Source organism: Acanthaster planci, linkage group LG13 (assembly GCF_054643075.1).
Source record: "Acanthaster planci isolate LZ-2023a linkage group LG13, COTS_SCS, whole genome shotgun sequence".
In the NCBI taxonomy this organism is placed as follows: domain Eukaryota; kingdom Metazoa; phylum Echinodermata; class Asteroidea; order Valvatida; family Acanthasteridae; genus Acanthaster; species Acanthaster planci.
This window is the reverse complement of record NC_141789.1, coordinates 5,007,524-5,035,189: the sequence shown is the minus strand read 5'-3', so window position 1 is coordinate 5,035,189 and position 27,666 is coordinate 5,007,524. Positions and strand designations below refer to the sequence as shown.

General features: G+C 41.7%; 1 protein-coding gene across 4 annotated transcripts in view; it reads left to right on the top strand.

Moving 5' to 3' along the window:
- The first annotated feature begins 6,055 nt into the window (after positions 1–6,055).
- The window catches only part of LOC110982474 (transient receptor potential cation channel subfamily M member 3-like), a 35,288-nt gene continuing 13,677 nt past the window's right edge, over positions 6,056–27,666 (top strand). Inside the window, exons 1-16 of one of the 4 annotated variants that reach the window (XM_022240887.2) lie at positions 6,056–6,455; positions 11,410–11,776; positions 12,219–12,310; positions 13,340–13,616; positions 14,689–14,853; positions 16,526–16,735; positions 17,508–17,688; positions 18,694–18,862; positions 19,424–19,562; positions 20,346–20,421; positions 20,773–20,873; positions 22,095–22,229; positions 23,202–23,255; positions 24,157–24,307; positions 25,479–25,647; positions 27,018–27,155. In XM_022240887.2, coding sequence (XP_022096579.2) covers positions 11,528–11,776; positions 12,219–12,310; positions 13,340–13,616; positions 14,689–14,853; positions 16,526–16,735; positions 17,508–17,688; positions 18,694–18,862; positions 19,424–19,562; positions 20,346–20,421; positions 20,773–20,873; positions 22,095–22,229; positions 23,202–23,255; positions 24,157–24,307; positions 25,479–25,647; positions 27,018–27,155 — 2,306 coding nt within the window. In that variant the 5' untranslated portion in view covers positions 6,056–6,455; positions 11,410–11,527. Of the gene's footprint in view, positions 6,456–6,490; positions 6,746–11,409; positions 11,777–12,218; positions 12,311–13,339; positions 13,617–14,688; positions 14,854–16,525; positions 16,736–17,507; positions 17,689–18,693; positions 18,863–19,423; positions 19,563–20,345; positions 20,422–20,772; positions 20,874–22,094; positions 22,230–23,201; positions 23,256–24,156; positions 24,308–25,478; positions 25,648–27,017; positions 27,156–27,666 lie in introns of those variants that run through there. The other 3 variants (XM_087144935.1, XM_022240884.2, XM_022240885.2) reach the window with 3 other exon arrangements.

Sequence of the window (27,666 nt, the reverse complement as noted above, 5' to 3'; positions counted from 1 at the left end):
CATACTGTAAAAATGTGCTGACTTGTTTTTATCAAATTCTAGAAAGAAATCTACCAACCGATACAGATATTCCATTTTGTCCTCTCAATTTCACCTTGAAATACAAAAATACTAGACAGTGCTGTGGATAACAAACTGTTTATTTGATGTATTGTTAGGGGGCAATTACCCTTTGGTTTAAGTTTCAGAAAATGTGTCGTGTTAGTTTTTGTGGGTGTGTATGCCATGGTGGATAGACCAATGAGAACAGGTTGTCCAGCATATCAGCATTATTTATGGGGCTAACAAGTAACGTTACTGTTTAAAAGACTTATGTGAGCCTACCTGCAACTCAAGTCATGTCTAATTTGGAGTATACAGCAGATTTCATCATAGGTATACCCGCCCTCAAAATAACTATTAAGGAATCAAGGATTTTAAATAATTTATTATTTACATTTCGTTCTGTGGGATATCGTGCAGGGACAGACAGAAATATTACATTGGCTATAGGCCTAACGTCAGGCCGTTAACGAGTAAAGTTACGTCTAGAGTAACTAAGTTATCGAGAAAAACAATCTACCCTAACAAAAGTCTATTTTTTATGTAACAAAAAATGGCATTATTTCATATACACGTCACTTAACCGATGTCAGGATATTATTTCTTCTTTCAAGTGGAGTTCGGCGCAACTGTAAAAACGAATACATCTTCTAGTTCTGCTGCAAAAATGAGAGTAGGCACGATGGATCGATCCAACAAGTACCTGGACATGTGAAACGATCAAGGGTCAAAGTTAAAAATATCACTGCGCAATCGTGACCAAAAAAAAAACACAGACGACGGGCGACGCACGACGGGCGACGCACGACGGCAGATGTGGAATTCCATAACATTGTTCAACATTTGCGAATTCCGGAACTCAAACAATGATCAAACCTCACAAAATTGCGTTCGCGTGTTGCTTTCGTGCCAAGTATGAACCGGCTTTAAGGTAGCATACAGAAATGTGAAAAAATTTGTCGTCCACTTGTGAAATAAACCTCTACACAATCATTGATATCACTCTTTTATGGTGTATTATTTACAACACACATTTCTCTCTTTCTTTAACCTCCCTTCCGTTGCCCGTCGCGTCGCCTATTACGTCGCCTGAGCTGAAGTACGACGCAACGCTTGTCCCGACACACGTCCCGACACGTCGTGTGCTGTCGCCCTTTGCTTCATGGGTTGAGTTCGGACGGCCTGTTCTTGACACGGGTTTCTTGTTCTTGCGCACGAACGATGGGAACACGACTCAAGGACACTGTTCTCGGAACAGGATCACACAACACGTCCTCGTTAAGATTTACAGGAACACACGGAACAACTCGTGAGATTTTGATTTTTGAACAGCCGTAAGAAATAGCGAGATGGTTTACAAAGCCGATGACAACGGGAAATTTTGCAAAATGAACAATGATAATTTTCCACTGCACAGAAATGAATGTTCCCTTTTAGATAGAAAAGAATTCAGCCCAGTTATCCAAGAATTAACCCTCGAAGAACGTAACGGACGCCGCCATTTTTCTTGTAGTATTGTGACGTGACAGAGGGCGCTAGTCACTAGGCGCGGTGCAAAGATATAGATGGCGCTCTGCCCAGTAACAGAGGCAGATGTTAGGCGCGCATAGCTGTGTGTTAAGCAAGCGCGGCGCATAGGCTCCGCCTTGTGCATTGTGCGGTAGGGCAGCGGAAGTCACTGCTTAGTCACGTGAGCGCGTGCGCGGGCGTGGTCAGAGCAGCGCGAAAGCTATAAAAGGCGCGCGTAGGCGCTAGGCTAGGACTAGTCGTCCTGATAAAGGGCTGATCATGAGGTAAGGGTCGAGAATCCTGTGCAAGGGTTAAAGTCACCTAGCCTAGACTGTGCCTAAGTCCGAGTGGTGCGTGTGCTGTTGAGGGGCTCGGTAGGTTGAGGGGCTGGTTGGTGGTGCGGTATAGTTCCTGATAGGAGCTTGCGGTCGATGCAAGGGCGCATTGCTATCTCGTGACGTGAGTTGCGTGTAGCACAGCCCTGACAATAAGCCCCGTAGACTTGCTAAAGTCCCTGATTCGGCACTGGATGCCCGCAATTAATTGTGGTGTTCGCTGCTCTGGGCGAAGTCCGGTCACGTATAATCACGCAGTTTCCCCGTCAATAGCGCCCTCTACTGGTGCATTGGTTGAGTGTGTTGCTGAATAAACCAGCCGCTTGTTAATTGTTGTATATAAGTCAGGAGTCCAGGCGAAGTTTATTTCAAGTCAGGTCTGCCCGGTAACGTCATTAAGTTTCGACCAAGCAGATTAGCCATCATCTCAACGAAGACCAACTTTCTTGGGGGACGGTATACTTCGGTCCCAACGGACTCGTCCCTAGCCGCTCAGGGACTCTCCGGCGTGCCGTCCGACGCACCGCGCCTCGAGGAAGAGGGCGCCCTCGCCTTCGTCGGAGGGGCGCGGCGTCACAGTATTACTACCAGCGATAACCAGTTTTACTTTCCCGGCGTTCGAGCGGCCAACCCACGAATAACATATCGAGCTGTTCATGAACATACGAGAACAAGCCGCCCGAACCCAGCCATGGTGAGGGCGCCTTTACTGTTTTCTTTCATTTCCGTCCCCCGTACTTGCAAAGTACATGCTATTCGCTCTTTGGTGTTGATTTTTTCTTGTTTTTATCTCATCCATTCCTCAGTTACGATTAATTTCTGTCATATTTTATTGAAAAAATGAAAAAGGAGCAAATAGAAAATCTGCACAATAAAGAAATTGCTCTCACATAATAAATGTAAGCCCAGAATTCGTTTACCCAGCGATCCTTGTTCGGATTTCCGTCCAATTTCTTTTTAAGACCGTTGATGAAGTTCCCATTTGTAATAGATTTGTAACCTTATAAATATTTCTCTGTGGTCCATGCCTGCAGTTTCAAAGTAGTTCTCCCACTCCTCCAGACAATTTGTCTACAATTGTACCGCTGCAAGATTGACCAGGGGTTTAGGAAGTTACCACCTAGCATGCATTATATTATTACCCTCGGACTATTCAGTCTTCAGTCTTTTTTCAGGCCAGTCTTCCTCGTTAACTTCATCAGGACCACACTGTCAGTGATATTAGTCCGTGTTTCAGAATAAAACCTTGTAGACCCTATTATCATTGTGACGGTGTCTTTTCTGCAACTCTGTTTGGCCACGCACATAATTTATCATCAGATCCGCATGTTACATTAGCAAGGAGGTAGTAATGATAAATAATCATAATTGTTATAAAGATCGGAATACGGGCGTTTCACAATGGTGTGACTCTAAGAGTTTGCAAGAGTTTGGCCGATCACAATGCCACCCAATGCCCGTTTGGAAAGGGTCGACAAATTTCGCGCGTTGTGACTGGCCAACGCGTTGGAAACTCTTAGAGGCGCACTATTGTGAATTGCACATATCAGAGCAGGAAAAGCTAAAACATTGTTGTGGCTGACGTTGATGACAATGCTGATTGATCGCAAAGCTCTTTCTGATTACATTTTATTTAAAAAAAAAACCCTTTTCTTCAACAACTTACTCTTAATGAAAACACAAAGTTGGAAAGAATGCACGAAAAAGAACAACAGAATTAAGGCCTGGTACCTATAGCATGTACTGTGCAAGTACGGGCTGGGGGAAGGAAAATAAAAGAAAACAGTAAAGGCGCCCTCTATAAACACCATGAAGCAAATGGCGACAGCACAAGACGCGCCATCGTGCTTCAGGCGCCTGAGGGACGATGCGACGCGTCGCCTATTACGTTGCCTAGAATAGGCACGACAAGACGCGACGTCCCGTTGGACCGTCGCCTGTCGTGTCGTGCTATCTTAGATACGTCCTTCCCTTGTTGCATTTTTTCTGCCTAAACGTCGCCCCTTCTGTCGCCCGTCGCGTCGCACCGTCGGCACGACGCAAGGGAGCCGTTGCGTTGTGTAGTTGCGGCGGCGCGGCCTGGAGGGAGGCAAGAAAGAGAGAGAAATGTTTGTCGTAAATAGTACACCATAATTAAAGCATAGACGCTATCTGTTGTAACTTGGGGGATGCCGTGGTGAAAACCTTATGATGGGCCCATCTTACGCATGCTGCGGCCAATCAAGTTGGCAAAATGAACGTCTTGTCATTAACTGCCGCATAGGGCACAACAAGCAGTTCCACAAGTTGTAAAAATTGCCGTTCGGTTCCATTCAATGGGATTTTCTGTCCTGTGTAACAAACGATATAAAATTGTGATCAATGCCAAACAGGTGGTCGTGATGCTTAAACCTGCAGTCGTTGGAGTGCAGTAGAAGTACAGTTAGTTAGTTAGTAAGTTGGGGTGTTGCGGTGTTTGTTTCTGTGTTTGTTGGGGGTTATGATATTATACAGCTGACACAGCTGAGATTACATTTATTCCTCATTCAGCCCATGGAGGAATGAAAAATACATGTTCAACCCAACTACTTTGAATCCGTACGGACACCTTAAAACGGGGTATCACCCAGAGATCATACCAATCACGAAAAACCTAGTTTTCCAGGGAAGCCTCATTGAAGTGAGTACAAACTAGGCCTACTTTGTTAAGCTTTATCGATCACTGTCGTTTTTTCAGCCCTTGAAGTCAAACAACAGCTGACCCTAACTGAAATAGTCTCAGTAGATTCTGGCTGGCTAACTGCAGTCAATCTTTTCGCTGTCATCACGGTGGGTGAGGGATGGGGCTGGGTGTGTGGCGAGGGTAGATTTTGACACGGTATCTTTATTTGCAACTTGTAGTGGTAATCCCTTATGTAAATTGTCAGTGTACTCCACTTTGCAGGGCCAGGGGCGGATCCAGAAACTTTTCCGGGGGTCAGGCAGGAGATTTTTTAAATTTCTCATTTATATTGACAAGCAGAAATGATGACGAAACATTATACTCGCCATACATTGTTTCCAGTGGTATTGGTGCACCTACACAAGCGTTCTATACGGAGTAGCGCCGAACAAGACTAAGAGCAAATTTTGAATTAAGTACGGAAAAGGTTGGACATCTGAAACAATTAAGAGCGACCACTGGCAGGTGTACTAATAGGCGAACAAGCGCTCGGTGGTCGAGTGGTTAAGACATCTGCACTAGTAAGCAGGAGGTCGTGGGTTCGAGTCCCACCCGAGTAAGCTTGTGAGGTTTTTTTTCGCAAGCTCTCGGACAAGCACTGAGCATACAGTGCTTATTAATATACGTTGGTTAAGGGCAAACCTGTTATATATAATTAACATCTCCCCAACGCAAAAATACATCTTGAAAAAAAGCGACACTTTCAGACGATCGGAACGACATCCGAGCGACTTGGTTTCAGACGTTGCTCTTTTCACGAGCCGAACCCAATGCAAATGCATGTTTAAAGTTCGTCTGTCTGAACCACAATTTAATTGGGTCGACCTAAGTCGCTCTTAATTCTATTTTGTTCGGCGCGACTCTAGAACGCCTGCATGTCTGAAACGGATGTTACTTTTAGAAATTTTGTTATTTTTCGACCCTCTAATCCCACCTCCACCCCTCCATCCCACACCCACACGCCTGGTTTGTAATAATTTATAAACTTTTAAAGATTTTGGACTGGCACTGTGTCCACCAAACTGAGGTTGCGTATTACTGTTCAAAGCGTTCGCGTACACACAAGGAATGTGTACTCGTCTTTAGGGGTGCAGTGCCCCAATTCAAGGAAAATTCTCCGCCAGGCGGAGGCTCACAAAAAGTCCCCCCCGACAGATTCGTTCGAAAAGAGGGGTCTGTTTTGGCTAAGAAATGGTGGGATTGTGCCAGTAAGGCCCGGGATCATCTCTGTAGATTCAAGGGCACCAATCTAGGGGCAAAGCAGAGAAAAAATGTGATTGAAAACTTGTCAGAAGAGCCCACGAAGGTAAGGGATGTCATTTGAAAAATGGCCGCTGAGAAGACTTGGGAACATTGACTTTGGGGGGGTGAGTTTGTTTTTGGCGGATAATTAAAAAATTAATTGGTTAACCTACTAAAAATTGAAAATCAAATGAAATCTGAAGGACCAAACAGCGCATTGTTTTTTGTTTGAGAGGCCTCATGGACTTCAGTTGCCTGCCATGGGGCTCCAAACTTGGTTGATTTTACACTATATTCAATGGAGCTTGAATTTGTTCAGTGCACCCTTAGTGGCCCGTCTGGTTGACGGACACACTCCTCGTCACGGCTAGCTGGAAGCCGGGTAATGCACAAATACAATAGAATCGATAAATTCCATGACAAACAGTAGCCAGTAGCGAATAACAGCGCACGCGTGAATCACCTGTTGAGTGTTAGAGAGCCGTACACAAACAAGAACCAAGACTCATCAGGAACGATGTGCATGCAGAATTTGAAGGTACAGTGAAGTACAGAGCAAGGAAATAGCAGTTTCGTTCGGGAAGAGTTCCATCGACGGACACTCTATGTTTTCCTTACAGTTATGGGTATGTATGCCATCAGAAAGCAATCACCTGCCCTAAAAAGTAAAGTTCGGAGACAAATGTTGAAGCGTTTGTGTCAGGGTGTCTGTGATCAGGTGATGTCATTGTCACGCATGGAACTCTTGTCCGAAGGGGATGTATGATGTGAAAGGTTCAATGCCTGAATTTGAAAAGGTGATTGTTTAAAGTTAAAAAAAAAGGCCACAGTTCAGGCTGTGTGTTGGAAACATGGAGAGGATAATGAATTCTGCAGTCCTACGTTGCAGATTATGACAATGATGGATCGATGCAAAGTAAGTTGATCGAGCAGTCTGTATGCTTTGAACTCTCTGTTTGGGACAGTAACAGGAGGTGACAAACAAACCGATGCGAAGTTGTTATCCCTTGTTTAGATAACAGTTTTACATCCAATAAGCATTTAGGATGCGTACCCCAAACATGACATGCCTAACAAAGTACTTGGAGCTGGTCAGTGCAATCTTGAAACTTGCACAAATTTATTGTATGCTATCAGGAGCCATTGAAGAAAATCCATTCTAAGATAATGATCAACTCTCGAGGGAGAACAACAAATTTGTGCAAGACGTTGTGTCAACAATGCCCAGCCCCTGTTGCCAGCTTCAGGCATTAAGGGGGCCACATCACAAAACCCAAATTTTTTGTGCTTATGCTTTTTTACTGATAGGGGATGGGGACAGCTAGCTTCCTATCGCCAAATTGACAACAAGTCAGAAAAGGAATCAATTAATTACCATGTTAGACAGGCGTCAGTATGGCAGTATTTCTTTTTCCAAATATTGTTTTATTTCTTATTTCTTTAGCTTTACAGAGTGCTCCATGGTTTTGTATCCAACTGAATAGGAACAAGTGCTTTATTAGGGGTTTGCATCCTAAGTGCTGCCAATTGCGGAACTATTACTTATTCAACACTGAACGTTAAATGTCAAACAAAGAATAAGGAACCAACTTCACACCAGTGACAATGAACACTGAACAGTTTCTTAATTTGCATTTATTTACTGATAATTGTATCAGGCTGAAGTCAACAACCTTTTACAACTTTAGCAGGATGGATACAAGGCCAGCCTGTAACCTAGACTCTTGTTATTAACCCTATGCATCACAATTATGGGGTCAGTCCGTTGTGGTTTAAACAGGGAATTTCACCAGTCCAGTGCACCTCTTTCCTGGTATTATGTGCATATGTGGTGTATTATGTATTGCAGGAAACTTTGTGATTGGTAATCTCCTGTTTTCAGTGTATAAAATTAAATTAGAATCATAATGACATTGTGGATCAACTGACAGTTCCATGACTCGTAGAATAGTTTGCACAAAAGCTGGAGTCTGTTTAAACCTACGGTGATAATTGTGTTGAAAGTTTATTGAAAGGTTTGTGAGGAAGCTATTGAAAATCCAACATACCAGTATATGTACATGTACATTGTAAAATGTGGACTTGGGACCCCGTCAGTGTAGACTCAATGCATTCAACATTATCCCCGTTTTGGATATGGCTGTGAAAAACATCCAAATATTTGATCGATTATCAAATATTCAGATATTATTTTCTGAATTCGAATATTCTAATGCAAAATTCATGGGAAGGAAAGGAGAATTTTTTAAAGAGAAAAATTACACTGTGGAGGCTTGTTTCAATCAGATTCAAATGAAACGTGACAGAATAATATGTTACAATTCAAAACACAAATTATTCAGTAAAAAATTTAAAAGGAAAAAAATTTTCAACAGGGCAAGAAGCTAGTATTGTTGGTCTGTTCAGCTAAATCGTGGCTGCAGATACTCCTAGAAGTGAGAAGCTATTAGTTTTATGTACAGTTGGGTGTGTTATTGCAACAGATTTGGGTTTGTTCATCAACAATATTTGGCTATTTGATTGAATTGAATGTGGAATATTCGAATAACGAATTATTCGTATTGACTCAACCCTATTTTTGGAAAAATAGTTTTTGAGACATATTCAGGACCGGGTTACTCACAGCAAAATGAAGAGGAACTGTCGCAGATCCCAAGCAAAACACAAAACCGGCTTTTGGAAAAAAAAAGATGTTTAGAGTGCAAGGAAAATGAGTATTTTTATAGTTTCTTTTTCTCTTCATCACATGAAAACAAAGGAATGTCCTTCCTACATGTATGTACATGTGGAAGCCATAATTAAAACCTACATGGGTAGACCTTCCCACATTAAGGGGACAGTTTCTTTTGTTAGGAAAAAAATTGGTCACCATAACATTCTGATAATAGTAGCATCAATATTTTAACATGCGTATTGCTCCATTTTGGGGAGGACCATTAAGTCCCTTTTCTGTGTGCAGCTTCGTGTTAATTGAATAAAATTAAAGAGAAAGACGGGTCGGGTAAGATATGTTTCAAATGAAATAACGTTGTTCATTGTATTTTTACGTGTACCTTTCTGCACCACAAACTGCATGCAAAAAAGGCTCTTGTTTTCTTTTTTTAGATAGGCTAACTTAACATTGTCCTACAGTAAATGCCCAAAAAACTTCAGGGTCATGCCATCAAAATACGTGTAGGGTAGATAGAAGAAATAGAGGCAGCCTATGGGGGGGGGCTTCCTGTGAAGTTGACAATCGATGAGCAAACTTAACGAACAGCCATGTCACTCAAATAATTATTTTACCATTTTGGTTTATAATTTACACCAGAATAACCCGAATCTGTGCCTTAACTGGTATCATGCCATGTCTGCAGTTGTCAGCAGATGGTATGCTCATGTGTGAAGACACATGTACACGTATGTGTACCATCAAGAGTAAATTTCAAATCAAAACTGCAGAATGTTACTTTTGTACTTCATGAAAGTACAGATGAATGAAATAAGCCTTTTGCGAGTTAACTTTGACCCGAATCTGGTACACTGAGTTCATTAAATTCACGTGAACATTACAACTTAAATTCTCTTTACTAAAACCACTGTTGCTATACCTCATGATTCGGGGCACGCTTTTGCTTAGTTACATAAGAGACGCCTTGCAACAATACACTGTTCTCAATGGATAAGAAGGGCACAAAGGAACCAGTCCATTCCAGAGATGGTGGTCGCTATGCGAAAGCTTGCCCCGAATCACGTGTAGCAACAGTCTCTTTAGTCTGGGGAATTCAAATTGTTATGTGTATGTTGCAGTCAGATAACTTGGTGCACCAGATTTTATTCAAATTCAACTCACAAATGCCTTATTGAAAAGACAATACTGTAAGTTTGTGTGTACTTTATGTTGTGCATGTACATATTCCAATCTCATTTTACCTGACATTTAAAGAGGTATTTTTCTAAGCCTACCCATGTTTTTGTAGCTGATTTTAACTTCTGAATGTTATTCTGGGATATTTCTGTATTGTAGACATGATAAAAGGTTTGTGTTCCACCCTTTTTTCGGTTCTCACAGTCGAGGCTTTGGCACTTTTTGAATGTAATTCCAAGTTTTTCCCACCCTGTTTAGTTTTCACAATTGTGGTTGGGCTCACACATGCTCGTGCTTCATGCACAAATGATACCAAAAGGAAATAAACACAGTCGAGTGAGTCAGGATTTTTGGATTTTAGTTGAGATATGTCTCAGAAAACCTTTACCACCACGCCTTTGCACATTTCAACTTCTACAACTTTCGGATCAGTTATGACAAGGTTGTTTTCTTGAATGCAAGTTTTATTCATAGTATTTGGAATGACGTCAACACAGAGTGAATTTCAGTTTATAAACATGCAAGTAATTGAGCAGGGATGACAGTGTCTTGCTTGATTGCATCAACACAAATAGAAGCTATGCTGACTTTCCAGGAGTACTGAAAACAAGACAATACACTTGTGTTCAAAATATTCACCTGAACAAAACCTACATGTGTGGGCGATTTTAACAAAATATGCATGCACCATGTGGCCATCTGCATACACTCAGACATACTGGAACTGCATGCATTCCTTCAAACACATCTGGGCACTAACATTATACAATTTGTAATATAATCAATATTAAATTGTGCTCTTATGATATAAAAAGTACAATAACTATTGTAATGATTCCAGCTTGCCTGCAATTTTACGGGCTTTCACTTTAACAATTTAAGTCCAAATATCTGCCAGAAATTGGTACTGAGTTAGTGAGTTGAATATCCAGAGCGTTTTATTCAACAGGAGAGACAATACAAATGAATCCTTGTCTTGAAGTGAAAGGGGAACTCTCAACCATGAAAACAGCTGTAACAGGGATGCAGTATCCATTTGTGACTATCAGTAGCTCCAAATCATACACAGGGCAAAGATCATCGTGATGCCACAGTTATAATAGGCTGCACAGCATGAATCAGGCCGCATGAAAGTGTTGTAATTATGCAAAAGCTGAACTGAAAGATAAGCAATCGTTAATGGAACAATTATCCCAGTAAACTATAAGTTTCAGCTAATAAAAAGGTCAGTGTTCCTTGGCACTTTGTCCAGCAATTTTGCCTAGTATAAATTAATAATTACATGCGTACATCTGCAGGTACGTGTACCTATATATTGCAGTTGAGACTTTTCAGAGCATGCTCATATAAGGCAGATCATGTATCATTTTGTTGAGTACACAACGATCCATTGCTTAAGGTCATCTGTAAATAAGTCCCTTGTATAAAGCGGGGGGGGGGGTACTTGTACATATATCTGTCAGACTTTGTCAGTCAGTGAGTTCAGTTCATTGTTCATTGAGTTGTGTACCTTCTGAAATAACAACCACGGTCTTTTAAAAGGACTTATTAGAAAGCAGTTTTTCTGATGTATCACTTGTTTGTTTGTGTTTACTGCATGTGTTGAGAGCTCCTTTTTAACAACTTCATGTAGCATCCTTTGAAACGTTGCCCAATTCCAATGTGCATAACTTCCATCACTGTCGGTTTGGCCAGTCCTGATGATCTTGTGTTCGTTTCTTTGTCTTTTGTAGTTTGATGCTTTGTTACAGTGACATGTACGTGTACCCGGGTGTCTGAGTCCCCTTATGTGGACTTTTGGCATATTGGAGGTGCTGGTGGTATACAGAAGTGGTGAGATCCCATCCGATCATGCAGTCGTCCAAGACCCACCAAGCCCAGAGAGGGCTGGCTATGGAAACCGAGAAGATCGTGGGTCATGACGCTGCTGGCAAGGAGGCCTTCTTCAAAACCAGGATGATATCCCTCACCCCGATGGCGCCCCTACCTGTTGAGGAGGTTATAGAGGCAGGTGACGCCGAAATGGATGACGCCTCCGAAGGCTCCGAGGATTCTGGGATTGACAGCACGTCACATCAGGATGCTGTACCCAGGCAAAAGGTGCGGTAGACATTTTAAGTTTTAAGCAGTGTTTGTTGAAAGGTTTGCCCCTTGTGGACTTCAGCCAACTTACGATAATTTGACCGTTTATTGGGCAACAAGTACCATGCAGGGCTTGAGCCATAGGGCTCCTCAGTCCTCGACTTCTACAAATGTTCCTGGTAGATTTTGGATCTATATCTGTGATGTGAAGGGTTGTTACTGTACTTGGTAATGGAAAAAAGTTCCCAGCTTGATGAAGTGCCGTCTGTCGTGGTTCCCCACCATGCTTGCTGCTTTGTAATGCTAAAAGTAGTTCTAAACTATTATAAAATTTGAAACCATTATAGAACATCATGACTTATGTGTATACAATTTAATCTTCGAATACGGTCGAGTATACATTGCATCATCTGTGCTACCTTTTGACTTTCATCAGTGTCTCATTTCATGCTTGCCACAGACAAAAAAGAGAAGGGGTGCATGGCTGATTGCCAACTTCAAGAAGAAGAGCTGCATCAAGTTTGTCCAGGATCCTGACATGTCGGCCACAGTGTAAGCGTGTTTGGTTCCTCTTAAGGTTTTGGATATTTTTGTATTTTTGTAAGTCAGTATGGGACCCGGGAGCATGCTGGAAAAGGTATTGAAACATCCAGGTTGGGATTATCCATTTAGTACAGAAGGCACTGTGCCTTGGGCAGATGAGAATTGGGGAGGGGGGGGCAAACATGGTGCTTCCTGCTTTGAATTTTCAATGTTGAAAATGCTTCAAACTAGCCAGCACATAGATGTAGCTTATTAGTAAAGCTTAGCATTAACATGAGAATGAAAGGCTCTAGTGCTTACCAATGCTATGAAATCACTGCTGGTGGCTATTATTGTGTAGGGTCTGTGCAAGACCGTTGTGTTGGGCCTACAAATTACTATAGTGACTTTAACAGGCCTACAGAACACCAGTACATTGGACCTAGGAAACACTGGTGCCTTGGGCCTACAGAACACTTAAGCCCTTAGAATATCTCACATATTGTTGCCCACTTGCAAACCTAGTGGGTGCTTTTACCGTTGCAAAACCAAAGTTCAAAGTTAAAGGTACGGTCCATCAATTTCAGTTATCCCAGAAGTAGATCACTATCGAAAAGCGCACTTGATTTAAAGGTTCTTTTGGGACTAAACTCCCTGTGAAATTATTCTTTCTGGCAAGCTGTGATTTGAAGAAAACAATGAAGAGGTAATTTCCTCCGATGTGTCTCAAGATGTTGGTACGTATTCGTCAGTTCAGTGCACGGCATCAAGTAGCTTTGTTTGGCCAGATGTGAGACAATGTCCCAGCTGCTGAATTCGGGTACAGTTTGATACATGACTCAGGAATTTGAACTCCAAAATTTAAATCCTAGAATATATTGTTTTTCTCAGAATGTACAATATTCACTGAGCTGAAACTTTATGGGGTTTGTGCTTGGGCACCCTTCTTTTGATTTTGAGTAATTCTGTACGCCTCAAAGGAACGTAATGCACAAATGACAAATGGTGAACTTCACCTTTGACCTGAACCCTTCTTCTGTTCTGTAATGGCTTCCCCAGGTGCTTCTGTGGTCGCCCCAAGCGCGCTCACGTATCATTTTCCCAAGACTTGCCAGTCAAGGACTCCCTGTCCCCGCTAAAATACTTCACTGACACAGGCAGTGGCAGGATGCCCTACCAGATTCTCCAGGACTCCACCAGAAACATTAGAGTGGCCCCTGATGGCCAAGAGTCCCCAGAGTGTTGGAGTGCTGAGGAGCATTTGGTAGAGGTCCCAACTGACGCCTTTGGCGAGATACACTTCAACGAAGCAGTCGACAGAGTGTGCACATCTAAGGTAACCAAACACACCTCACGTCATTCAGAAACTCTCAACCTGCCCCATCCACTTCTCCAAGTAGGAAGCTTACCAGGCTTACAGCAACTCAGATTATCTGCCCCAAATCGAAGTGCACCCCCCAAGTGGCAAAAGAAAGACAGATAGTAGTAAGTTTTCCAAGCGGGTTCTTGCATGCGTTCTGCATACATGTACGCAAAGACCATACATTAAGAAAATAAATTCGTTACGTACACTCAGTGTGCTCCGCATCAACCACGTCATTTATCTCCATCATAAACACGCACCTCTGCAGTGAGTACCAAAAAAACACACCCTCTTTTGTTCCACTCAGAGCGGATACAGTGGCTTCGGAAAAAAAGAGTGGTCAGAGTTCATTTGGACTTGTTTTAGTTTCGATTTTATATATTTCCCTAGATGTTTACACAGGGGACCTGCACTTGACTGATTTTGATTATTGTGGGCTCCATTTGCCTCATCACTGTTTAATATTTGCCATCAGTCTTGTTATTGGATTATTTATTTGTATACTTTCCAGTACACTGAAGTAAAAGACGTGTATGTGAGAATGCAATAAAAACCGAAAACTCCCATGAACTCCCATTTTCTTGTGAAAGAATTGCCACAATGGTTTCATTTATCTACTGCGGAAGACGGTGGCAAACACATGTAGGTGTAGGGCTCATTTGGGACTGCATGCATGTATGAGTGCTTAATAAGAGCAAGGGAGGCTGTTCTAGCAGAATAAAGTCCCGAGATATTCCTGCTGGGGCTGAGTTTCCTTATGTTCTCTAAGATTCAATTATTATAATTTCCATCCATATATCTAGTGATATTAGGGTAGAGAATATGTGGTGAACAAAACAGTAGCAAAAGGTAAAAATAAATGAATCCAGTATCCAGTAATGAGTTACATCTAGTCTTTATGCTTTGTTTTGTACCCAACCGCATTTCTTGTCCAAATTTTTAAATCCAACAAAAAGTCTTCGGAAGAGTCTATAACGAGACAAATAATTGAATCTTTAAGTAATTCTGAAGAATCCTACTTCTTGCCTTGTTTTCAAACTTTCAGTTTGTGCGCCTCTCAGACCGGACCGAGATGAAGCTGGTCCTGGACCTGATGACCAAGTACTGGAAGCTGTCCAAACCCCAACTGGTCATCTCCCTGACCGGTGGGGGGCGGAGCTTTAAGCTCAACGAGAAGGACAAGGAGACATTTAGCCGCGGCGTGATCAAGGTGAGACCAGACAACTTTTTATGTCTTCTGCTCCGAGGCTGCCAGACATTGGGAGCGCTGACATTTAAATTTGTGTTGGTTATTATTTCCATAATGCATTAAAAATTACAAAGACTTGAAAAAAGTTTGGAAAATTTAACAGATGAGCCTTGATCCTTGAAATGTGACAAAATGGTAGAATAAAATGTATATGGCAGTGACTAAAGATGTGAAAGGGACTACGCAGTGCAGGTTTTGTTGAAGTCTTTTTGGTCCTGCATGAAATAGTCTTGTAGGAATCTTATAAGATTTTTATAAGATTCTGATTAGAATCTAACCAAAATCTTATAAGAATCTGATTAAAGGTATTTATAAGATACTTTCACACTGTCAATTGATTCCTGTAAGGGTCTTATAAGAATCTTATAAGTAGAAATTGTACGGGGGTATTTATGCTAGTTCCATGATCCATATTCATGAGCAAAACTGTTAATAGTCATTCCAGGCAAAAAGCCTCAATGTTGCGTTGATTTGTGTACGGAAATCTACTAGAAGATGTGGCATTTTCAAGTCCAAAATTTGGGGGGGGGGAATTCTTTGGTGCTGAAATACCTGTACATGACAATGAGCCAACAAGCAATTCTCTCAGAAATGTTTTCAACATGTAAATTTTGGCATTACAATTCGAACAGAAAGATAGATCAAATGAATATTGTCTGCCGTGATCATTTGCACTGACTGATCGGTTGATGGAAAAGTCTGAACAATCTCAAATATTTAAGGAAGTGCATTTTTCAATACACTTAACCCAAAAGAGACATCAACCAGTTTAATATATTGAAGAGGACCATCAAGCCATGGAAACTTGTGTCTAAGAAAAATTTCATCGCACCCTTTAAAAGTGAAATTTACCACAAGATTTATTCTGTAACCCGATAAAACTCTTTTGGTTGTTTTGCTAATGTACAGCCTCAATTTTGCAAAATCCTCCAACTGCTTTCTGGTAAAAATTGAAAACAGCCTCAGTCTTATAATCCTCTGTTTTTGTGGAATGGTTTCCCAGAGAATTAACTACTACCTCAATTCCTTCAAAATCCTCTGGCAGCGTCTGATATGACGTGTGAATGATATTCAGGAAGGGTGCTGCTGATTTGAAGCTTAATTTATGCGTTATGTATTACTGAGTATTGACAATGCAAGGTCAGGCCCAACACCTGGACGCAGTACATTTTTCAAGAGAAGCCACGCAGCTTTTGCCAAATGACCTCAGTCACTTTTGTGCAAGGAGGAATTCTGAAGGTTAGGGTAAACCATGCCTACCAACTGTTTCCATTTAATTGGAACAGTTTTCCGTTTTTAGAGGCCTAAGAATCAGAATGTTCTAAGTTTCAAAAATTTCGGAAATGAAACAAAATCTGGAAATCCTCACACTTGGCACACATACCACACACCGTCTGAAAAGTTTGTCTCTAATAAACAAGCAGAGTCCAGAGCACGGTGACAATTTTTACTGTAGTGATGAACCACAATACAATACCCCTTGGGCTTGAGGTTAATCACATTCTCAACAATCAAGAGGGAACCAGTTTGGTGACTAAAAAGCAGGATTAAGACAAATAGGCTCTCAGATTTTGTGTGCTGTTGTCTGGCTTTCCGATGTCAGACTGTTTAACTAAAGAGGGTCTCCCCTCAGGCTGCCTGGACCACAGACGCCTGGATCATCACTAGCGGTTTCAACGCCGGCGTGCCCAAGATCGTCGGGCAAGCCGTCCAAGCCAGCCACACCTGGGACTGGATCAAGGCCAACAAGAGGAGCTTTGGCAGCAGCAAGCTGAAATGCATCGGTCTTGCACCCTGGGGCTACGTGGATGGCAGCCAGCAACTCCTCACCAGGCATGGCAAGGTGAGCTGGGGTACCATACGTGACACACACCTACTACTCACAGGATATTCACAGCTTGGGATGGCCACATCCTGTAGTTAATAGCATGGAACTCTCCACAGTGTTATAGTTGAACCCTCACTCACTTCCTATTTAAATCACCAAAAACTTATGTCTGAGTTTGTCAGAGTCCATGTTAATCAAAACACTGGAGAATAGTATGTTGAGCCTTGCGCCGGCGCATACTCAAATTGAGCACATATTATACATGCAGGTCATTCCAGAACATCAATATGCATTGGTAAGATCGGCCCTGACTTAGCAGCCATCACTAAACATGTTTGCACTGGCATGACATCACATGCTGTGTTCTCTTTGTACCCCTGCCTTTTTGAAATTACCAAAACTGGCTGATTGTCTTGGATTTTAGCCTGGATAAAAACTGAGTTCAAGTGATTTCCAAGGCTTTGGCTTCGTTAATATTAAGCTCGCCTAACCCCAGAATGTTTACACTGTGGTTTCATTTTCTGGCACGTGCAACATCAGTTTGGTCATTTTTGCATTAATTTTTATGTAAATGCACCTAGCAGCGTAGGGGTGTGCGTTTGTGGTATTTTTGGCACCGGGTACCCATTTTATGTCAGTAGCGGGTACCCGGGTACCCTTAAAATAGAAAGGGGAATCTCCCCTGCTTTTTTATTAAACGAATTGTTACCTTCAATTTATAACAAAAGTAGCTCTGTTGATTACCCCTTCCTACATGCAGTTCCCTGTTAATACTTCTCCCATACAGGGATCCTACCCTGCAGAATACAAAGTCAACCCTGTTGTGATGAAGGGTCGACCAGTGCCCCTCAATCCAGACCACACGCATTTCATCCTGATTGATACCGGGCGGAAAGGGGAGCAGGCCTACGGAGGGGAGATTGTGATGCGGTCCATGATTGAGGAGGCCTTGGCCGCACCCCAGGAAGGTGAGCATGGGGCGCTGAACTTTGAGTTGAGAATTTGTGGGGTTTCGCTGAGGAGATTTTGGATGGCATACCCCAGGAAGATTAGCTCGACAGCTGCATAACTTAAAAACTTTGAATCAAGACTTTTTGGGGTTTCATTGAGGAGGTATTAAGTTGCCTCCCAAGGAAGGTAAAGCAGGCATGGATGCTGCTCATTGACTTCACTCGGAGTCAAGAATTTTAAGGTTTCACTGCGGAGGTTTTTAGCTATTCCACAGAAATGTGAGCAGTGATGCTGTATAACTTTCAACGGAGAATTTTTTGGCTTTATTCAGGAGATTATTTACTTATTTAAATGAAGTGAATGAGTTGAACATTTTAGCCACACCCCAAGAAGCTAAACAGTGGTCCATGTTTGATAAGGAGCCCAGTGGAGTTCATTTAATGGTGCATGTTACTCAGATACGTATAGTTGTGCAAGGCTGGAACTTAACCATAAACGTATGGATGAGAAATTAGTATGGTTTGTGATTTAGGTGGCTTCCTGTTTAGGTATCCTGCAACCAGGGTGTGTTTAGTTTTGTTTAATAGGTGGCATCTTTCAACCAACCATACAGTTGAGAACCCAACTATTATCCTAGCAACAGTTCAGCTTTAATACTAACATGTTTAGACGAGATCATTGGGTTTTAATCAGTGATGTGTATTTAGGATGCAACTGGAAATCTACGTTAGGATGGTGTCATCTGTACTTTCCCCATCAGCATTAATTCTATTTTCCCTGTCATAGGAAAACTGCTTTTAGTACTTGTCATTTTAATCAAAGTTTTGTGGTCTTCAAATTTCAGGACCACCTCTAGCGCTACACTTAATGGCTAACTCCAGGGTTTTAAAGAACATTTACCATGAAATCCTGAAGCTTCTAAGAACTCTTTAATTTGGTCAATCCTTTGTAAAATTGTCATTGTACTAATTCAGTTTTTGTTTTTTTGTTCTTTGTGCTTTTCCAACTTTTTACCAATTCAGATAATGGCCTGGGCCTTCCAGTTGTGCTTGTGGTGCTCGAAGGTGGCGTGGACACTCTGCTTAACGTAAAGAATGCTGTCTTGCGGGGGATACCTACCGTGGTGTGCGACGGGTCCGGCAGGGCAGCAGACGTTATAGCCTTTGCCCACAACCGAGCTGAAGGGGAATCGTAAGTCCGACAAAATTTCCAGATGTTATGGCAGTGACTGAAGTGCACTCTTCTTTTTTTTGCATTGAATCAGATTCCATGGAAGAAGGGCCCTATATAGCAAAGAAGAATCTAACCCACAGTACTTACATTAGTTTGACGTGGCATGCTTTCATTTCATGCCATTGGAATTTTTGAAATGGATTTGATTTAATGGTCATCTAAATTGAGTGGCTTTGTTTATGGCTTATTGTAGTTCTTTGTTATTTGTAGCTCAAAGAAGTTTAAAGACGGCGGGGAGAATGAAATATTGATATATTCCTTTCTTTCTTGTGCTTTGCATATGGGCAGTTTTTGTTTTTTCAGTGAGGTTTTCTGTCTTGGGAAAAGAAATTGATTTTCAGATCTGTGTGCACTCTCAGTAAAAATCGGTTGTGCAGGAAGTGTGAATAGGTGTACATGCGTAGCATGCCCACCTGGGTAGGCTTTCCTTGGGTTTAGGGGACAATTTCCCTTGTACGGAAAGTCAAGACCAACAGATACTGTTCAGAAAGTTGTCGCAAATATTTTGTGTTTTTGTAGTGAGTCGAGAACATTAAGTGACAAGAACCGAGAGGTCCTGCGAAACAAACTACAGAATTTCTTTAATATTGATCCAAATAATGAGAACATGAACCAGCTGATTGAGGATGTCATCGTTTGCATCAGAGACAAAAAACTGGTATGTAATGAATTTAGGTCTACAAGATGGTATTTTCAGTTGGGGCAAAAAGTTCAAATACAGTTGGTAGAAAAATAGTTTTCCTCATTTTTTTGGCCATTTGAAATAGTTTGGCCAACTTTTCCTTTAGAGGTAAGACCAATTGTATCTCAACTTAATGTTCATAGTGTGTACTTCAGTTGAAAATTCTCAATGATGTGTATTACGGTTCAAAATATGAATATTTCTGAAAAATCATTTTGTGAAAATTTACATTTACCCCCTTATTGTTCAAAAACACTTCAGACAGTTGTCCACTTGGCCTATGAAATGTGACCCAAAATACAGAAAGTAGCACTAAATATTAGGGTTGGAGTATAAAATGTTGATTTTTTTGTAAATATAATATGAATTATATAATACGTCTCTGAGTGTTTTTATTTGACGCGTACACCACCCATCTTGTCTGTCCTCATGAAAAGAAAAGTTGGTAGGAATGAATGAAGTTGGGAAATTTGAGGAAAACTGTTTTTGTTCTACCAGGTGTATTTAACTTTTTACCAAACTGTACATTCTGTAATAGCCTTTGTCTAGAGTTCTGATATATTACAATGCTGTGTGAAAAACATAAGTTATTAAATTTTCCAGCCAAATTTCCAAGGCACTTTCAAGAATTTATTACAAACAAGCTAATTTCACATTACACAGAGTAATTGCTTAGTTCAATTTCACTGTGTGGCAGATGTATTGCAGGTCTTTTCCACATTCTCATTCAGTGAGCATGTTGCACACTTTCTGTTTCAGATTACTGTCTTCCAGATGGTGGACATCAGTGAGAACTCGGGCCTAGACCACGCTATCTTGATAGCACTGCTTAAAGGTAATGGCATAATGCAAAACAGGTCAGTCCGTGTACCTGTCCATGAGGTCATCCAGTGCATGCCCTACTGAGGGCGCTGTGCAGTCTACTCACATGAGTCAAGGAAGGTTCATTTAATACCACCCTCCCCACCATGTAGGCTTCACGCAAAGTTTACATCCATAAGGTCAATGGTAAAAATTTTGAATGGCTGTTAGAATAGATAACAATTTGATAATTCAATCAATTTCATCTCCATGTTTTCAGCAAGATTTCTTATTTCCAAATTTCCTCTGAGTTTACAAGGAAGAGTATGCACATGTATCTGATCGTGCCTGGCTCTCTCGTAATTTCTTTGCTTTCTTTAAATAGCACAAGCTACTACCTCCACATACAAACTGGCGCTGGCACTGTCGTGGAACCGAGTGGACGTAGCAGAGAGGAAGATCTTTGTAGACGACGAAAACTGGACGGTATGTCAGCAGTCAGAGTCCTGTTTTTATTGTTAAGTGAATGCAGTGGCTTAGCAATGGCTGGTTTGGGGATGTTGTAGACCAGTTGAGGAAATATTTTGATAGATTAGGGCCTTAAGGGCATTGCGTGCCTAACAGGTACTTACAGGTCTTCTACCCATATCCACATACACTCTCCCTCAGACCGGTGTAATTCAACAAACAGACTGATCCAACAACGAGACTAGACAAACAATTCAACACTCTGACTAGAAAAACAACTCAAGTCCCCCACATGGCGCTGCCAGTGAATAGAGGGTGCAGTGTCCCAATTCAAGGAAAATTCTCCACCAGGCCGAGGCGCACAAAAAGTACCCCCAGAGATTGTTTCGAAACGAGGGGTCTGTTTGGGCCGAGAAATGGTGGGATTGTGTCAGTATGGCCCAGGATCATCTCTGTAGATTCAGGGGCACCCATCTGGGGGCAAAGCAGACAAAAATGGGATTGAAAATTAGTCAGAAGAGCCCGAGGAAGGTGAGGGATGTCATTTGAAAAATGGCCGCTGGGAGGGCTTGGCAACATTCACTTTTTGGGGGTGAGTTTGTTTTGGGCGGATAATTAAAAAATTAATTGGTTAACCTACTAAAAATTGAAAATCAAATGAAATCTGAAGGACCAAACAGCGCATTGATTTTTGTTTGAGAGGCCTCAGGGACTTCAGTTGCCTGCCATGGGGCTCCAAACTTGGTTGATTTTACACTATTTTCAATGGAGCTTGAATTGGTTCAGTGCACCCTAGAACTTGTCGAGTATTTCCCACAATGCACTGGAAAAGGTGGCTTCCCCCTTGGTAACCTGTGGGTGGCATTGAGCATTGCCCATATTACTTTCTAAGGATAATGAGATGTAAATGCAGAATGGACTGTAGACATGTGTCAGCATATAAACTATTCCATGTTTGGAACGTGAGAGTTCAAAGAACAGCAATGAAATCATGGTTCATACAAATTCTTATGCCATTTTTTTGGTTCAGAGTAATTCACAATTTGTAATTTATTAAATATTTTGAGCCACATCTGAAAGAAACTGTAAAAAAGGTGTGGAACCCAAAATAGTCTGGCACTACCCCATTTTAACAGATCACATTAAATTTGACCGATTCAGGGGGAAAAGAATTTTTTGGCCTTACCAGTGAATAGGATTTATTGAAATGTCTCTGCTTAAATTATGCCTGTCCTGCAGCCTGGCAGCTTGGATCCTTTCATCATGCAATCCCTCATGCACAACCAGGTGGACTTCCTGCGTCTCTTCCTGGAGAAGGGTGTCATCATGCAGGATTTCCTGACTGTGTCCAGGCTACGTCGGCTCTACAACTCGGTCAGATACTGGCCTTGGCATGAAAAGTCCAGGCCAAAACTAGGCAAACGTTTTTCTCTATGTAAACATCAGAACAAGAGTGACCTGAACAATGATACCATTAACTTTATTGATGACAAGTACGTCGCACACAGAAAGTGATCCATAAGCCATTCTGAAAAAATAGTTCATGGATAATTCCAGAAATTAGGGGTCCAAAAGTATGACATCTTTGTGTCCCTGTTACATCTGACCTTCATTTATTTGACATGGAAATATCATCAGAATTGATTTTAAACTAGTACGTTTTGTTTGGCAGGTTGCATTAATTCATCACTCTTGGAAATTAGAAAATGCATTCTGAACTTACAACATCATATGTCAGATGTGACAGGGACACAAAAAGGACCCCTAATTTCTGGAATTGCCCACATTTATAAGTGAGGCACTACCTGAATGTCATACACCTAGTGTTATTTATAATGCTTGTAGAAGTACTTGCCATATCTAGTGAAAACTACTTGTGAAGTGTAACATGCTTGATTGTCTTGAATACTGTTTTTTCATTGGTCTAGAACAATCATGTGACAGGGCAACATAACCACATGTCACATTCCTCATTAGACATCACACCAGCCAGCGTTGTATGATCACACGCACGTAAGCATGCACACACGTGACATGCCCCCGCAGCTAGTGTACAGGTTCATGCAAGGACTGCCAGCATTCGAAGATTCTTTAATTTCCCTCGGAAAAGCAAGTGAAAAGCATCGTCAAGACAGAGATATGGCAGAAACATTGTTACTACAACACTTGGTTTTTTACAGTACAGCTTGGAGACGTTAAAAAATCCAAGATTGGATTGCGTAAAGACTTGCCGTTCCTAGGTATCTGAACTTTTGAAGTGTCAAGATGCTGACTATGGTCTATGTACTTGAACAGTCTTGATTAAAGTTAGTTTAATTTTCTTTCCATTTTTATATTTATTTCTAGATAAGCCTCCAGCATTCACTCAGGTCATATGTTGCAGTGGCTAATAACACCAAGGTATGTCCAGCCATGACACAATGTGCAGAACCTCTTGTCTGTGTTCAAGAAATAAAGGCAGAGTCTCATTGCAGGAAGGTTATAAGTCTGAGAAAAAGATCACAGGGAGCCCAGAAAGTCTGGATGGGAGGTTGGATTCAAACCGTGGGTCACTAGCCGAAGAGGGATACGAGAAGGGAACCAATCCACTAATTATATGGATACAAAATAAGTATTCAGGGAATATCCATTTATGTATTGAAGGGGATTTGATTTAAGGGGACTGACTGAATTAAAAGGAACTCCTGGTCAACTGTTTGTGATCTTGGGAGATGGAAAGATGTGTCACAAATGCCATGGATGTGGAGACCTTCGCCGAATTTCATGAAATTACAAAAGAGAAAAGAGGGTCATAACTAGCTGAGCAAAACAATCAGCCAAGAACCAGCTGGAAGAAGTGTACATTGCATGCTGGTTTGGCATTGAATATCTGTTGAGCAGGTATTTTCTTTTATTGACAGATTTCTTTGCTTGTCAGCCCTGTGAAATTAGCCCTTGGTCTCAAGTGAGCAAAGACTGGCAGTGACCTTGAAACTTCTGTGAATTCATTGGCTGCTGTGTGTGATCTGTCCCCTTCCCTGCACTCTGATTGGACTGATTCTGAAGTTCATAAATATCAAAATTGACCCTGCTTTTGGGATCGTGATGACAAGAAATTACTTTGGTATATTGGCCAGTCTCTTAAGTCTGCCCCTTGCAATAGATTCTATCCATGTGTCAGCCATCTTGGGATGAATTTGAGGTTAACCTTCACTTTACCTTTTCATTCAAATGTGAGAAAACAACTGACTGCCTTTCACTTGTCAATTTTTGTTAGGGATTAAGAGTCAGTGTGAAATCTGTGTTTCTGAATCGTGTTTAGATCGGCCGCCCCATTTTCCTCTGCCACATCAGCCAAGTCATCAAATTCTTGATGGGAATCCACCGGAACAAGCTCTATGTTTACGACAAGCCGTTCAGCAGTGACAAGATGGAAAGTGTTGGGCTCATTGCTCTGTCCAGCACCCTGGCAGGTGAGGGAACGTGCCCCATATGCTTGCTGCTGTAGATTGATAATGTGGCATGGTTCATTCCGAAGTGTTCCGAAGTACTGAAAATTGGTTTATTATTTCATCATAGGAACCCTGTGCACTTTTGCCCTGAGAGAGGTTTCTCATTCAACTTTTTTTCATGTTTTGTTGTGTTTTCGTTTGAGCTGGCTATCATGAGAAAAGTGGTTTTAGAAAAGTGAAGCATACGTATATGCTTAATTTGTGTTAATTTGAATATTGAGAGTACCACTCACCGGCGGCGGAACGATTCTTATAGTGGGCGGCCAGTTGTGAGACCATCAGTCGTGAGCCATTAAGGGCTGGATCGATTGAGCCAGCCCCACCCAATTATAGGACCTGCAAAAAGGGGGGGCCTCCCTGACAAAAATATATGAATGTCCAAGTTGCATCTAGGGGTGCACGCATTTTTATCAAAGGGACACCACAAAAATAATAAGCCGCAGCTGCAAAGCTATATATAAACTCCTTGGAGGTTATTCACAGATTTCAAGGCCCCCCCGGTAGTGACGCCACTGATAAGACCATCAGGCATCAGCCATTACTAGGTCAATCCATTAAGCCCAAGCCCCCATAAATAGGACCTGCAAAAAGTGGGGGGCCATACCCAACAGTAAAAAATGCCCCCCCCCCTAATCCTAGCTGACAATGGGCACTGTAGCTTGCAAGCCTGAAGAAACCTGTAGAGAGACAGTGAGACGCATTTACAGTATTAAAGGTGGCAGGAAAACCCCTGAGGAATAATAGACCGATTGCGCCCGCTTAAAGTCACGTGCCTAGAGTACGTGTTGGGTATTAAATTTCAACTAAAGCATAGTGTTTCATAAGCACCTGATTGCATTTACCTTTAATACTCTTACTACTGATGTGCTGGGTACTATACCATAACTTGCCAGTATTCAATGTAAATTATACTCAAACCACACTATACATGTCACATGATTTGGACAGGTGTAGTCGGGTCTAGGTAAAATCCTCAGAGTCGGGCAGGGACTGAAAACGCATGTGAGCCAGCTGGGAATCAAATCCTTGCCAAAGTGGTGAACGGTGAACAACTTTGCCGACCTGACCGCCTTCGTCATTATTGCCTGGTCACTATAAAGGACACATGACATTACTTAACATTCTCTTGCAGGGAGTCTGCTGACTCACCAGGCCCAGGAGGAGTACCTCAAGTCTGAGTTTGGCTGGAGCGTGACCAGTGGGTCCAGCCAGAAACTCAGCATGATCGAGCTGGCCAATCCCGGCCTACACTTCAAGAAGCCCTTCCGGGAATTATTCCTGGCGGCGGTGCTCATGGGCAGGTGGGTTTATATTGGCCTTGTGCGGTGACAGTAGAGGGCATCATGTGGCCTAATAAATTGGAGGTCAAGTGAGGATGTTTGTCTGTGTCAAACAGTGATCCATGGTTCACTGACACTAGAATCCACATAATGGATGGAGTGAAATTGGCTTTGTGCGGTGACAGTAGAGGGCATCATGTGGCCTGATAAATTGGAGGTCAAGTGAGGATGTTTGTCTGTCTCGAACAGTGATCCATGGTTCACTGACACTAGAATCCATGTAATGGATGGAGTGAAACAGCGTTGGGATCATTTATCTAGATTCAAATCTGTGTGAAACAAACAGGCCCGTAAACACATTCTGATGCTTCCCGTATGCAGTGCTGGGTGATGCCTGTGCCCATCACCATGCTTCATGATCCTCATTGAGATTGTACACACAAAGAAGTTGAGATTCTGCAGAGGTGGAGCATGTGTAGAACCCTTATAGCTCTCCCAGAGTTTAAAATGATGCGGTAAAAAACACTTTGCACAAATCTTGAACAGGTGACTGCCAAATGAGGGCAAGCAAAATGAGCTGTAAAGTCCAGCACTGTAATAAAAGGGACTGCGGTCATAGTATCTTGTTATTTTAAGAAAGTCGGGGTTTTTTTTAGACGAAAATAATAGCACGGAGAAGCATGTTGAGGAGTAATACCATTGGCAAATGATTAACTCAGTTCATACTGTACGTATTGGTGACGTTGCATACTGTACAAAGCCTGTTTATACATCACATTCAGCTGGCATACTCAAGAAGCTAAAAGTATACAGGAGTAGTTAGTACTACATGTAAATATATACAAGACGGTAGTGTCCACTGTGCATGGACTTAACAAAACCATGCAATTAATAGAGGACTCGTTATGGTGTGACCCTGCAAACCGTATTTCTTTTAATTCTTATTCTATAATTTGTGCTTACAATGTGTCATCCAAATGGATACCCGTCTTGAATTTTTTCTTCAGTAGATTATAGAAATTAGATTATTGAAATTCATAACAAATTTGTGGTCCATCATTATGAATTTCAGAGGTGACATTAGTTGCTCGTATTTTTGACAAGGCTTAGAACACACCTACCTCCGAGCCTGTTTCTGATTTCTTCATTTTGCCCTCCATATTTCCTCTGGTTTTCCTGCATATGCGAAACTTGAATATTCATGATTCTAATGGCAATATTTAGTAAGCCTTATTTTGCGTATATTGTGGGATGTCCTTAGACCTTGATTTGAGGATTGTGTACAGATATAATTGGCACATTACCAAATGGATCTTTATGCAAGGAAAAAACAATGGAAAATCTGATGAAATTATGTTCGCGTTTTGGGTTTTATTTTAATTTCTATCTAGGATGGAGATGGCAAAGTTTTTCTGGGAGCGCATTGAAGATGCTGTCTGTGGGGGCATCGTTGCCAGCACTATCCTGAAGGGCATATCAGCTCTTTGCAAGGATCCAGATGACATTCTGGAAGCTGAGAAAAATGCCAGGTAGCGGGAGGAAAATATATCCATAAATTTCCACTGCCTAATGTTTTGTCTTCTGTTTTAAACGTTTGTACTCAAACAAAACAGACACCCCTTTTGAGACTAGATCCCCACAAAATGAGTTTGAAAGCCATGTTTCAGTCATTTTATTATTTTACATTAGCAATGATATTTGTTTTGATGTAATGTATCACGCAGTTTGGCATCTTAATGGAAATAAACATTTATGTTCCAGGTTTTTCTTGATTTTTCCAAAGGCCTCTATCTCACAACTGTTCTTGTCAAAACTCATTTTCTTTGGTTCGGTTACAAATGGACTCTGCGCATAGCAACCGCTGGCTGAAACTTGCCCAAATTATTAGCACTGCTCATGCATGCCCCACACATGGACACCAGTACATGGTTACATTACTTACAAAATGTGGGCCATCCTTTCTTTTTGTGTAGTCAAGAGAATATGTTGAAAATCCTTTCTTTTGTTGCACTGTGAGCTTGACTTTTGTGGCTGGCTTTC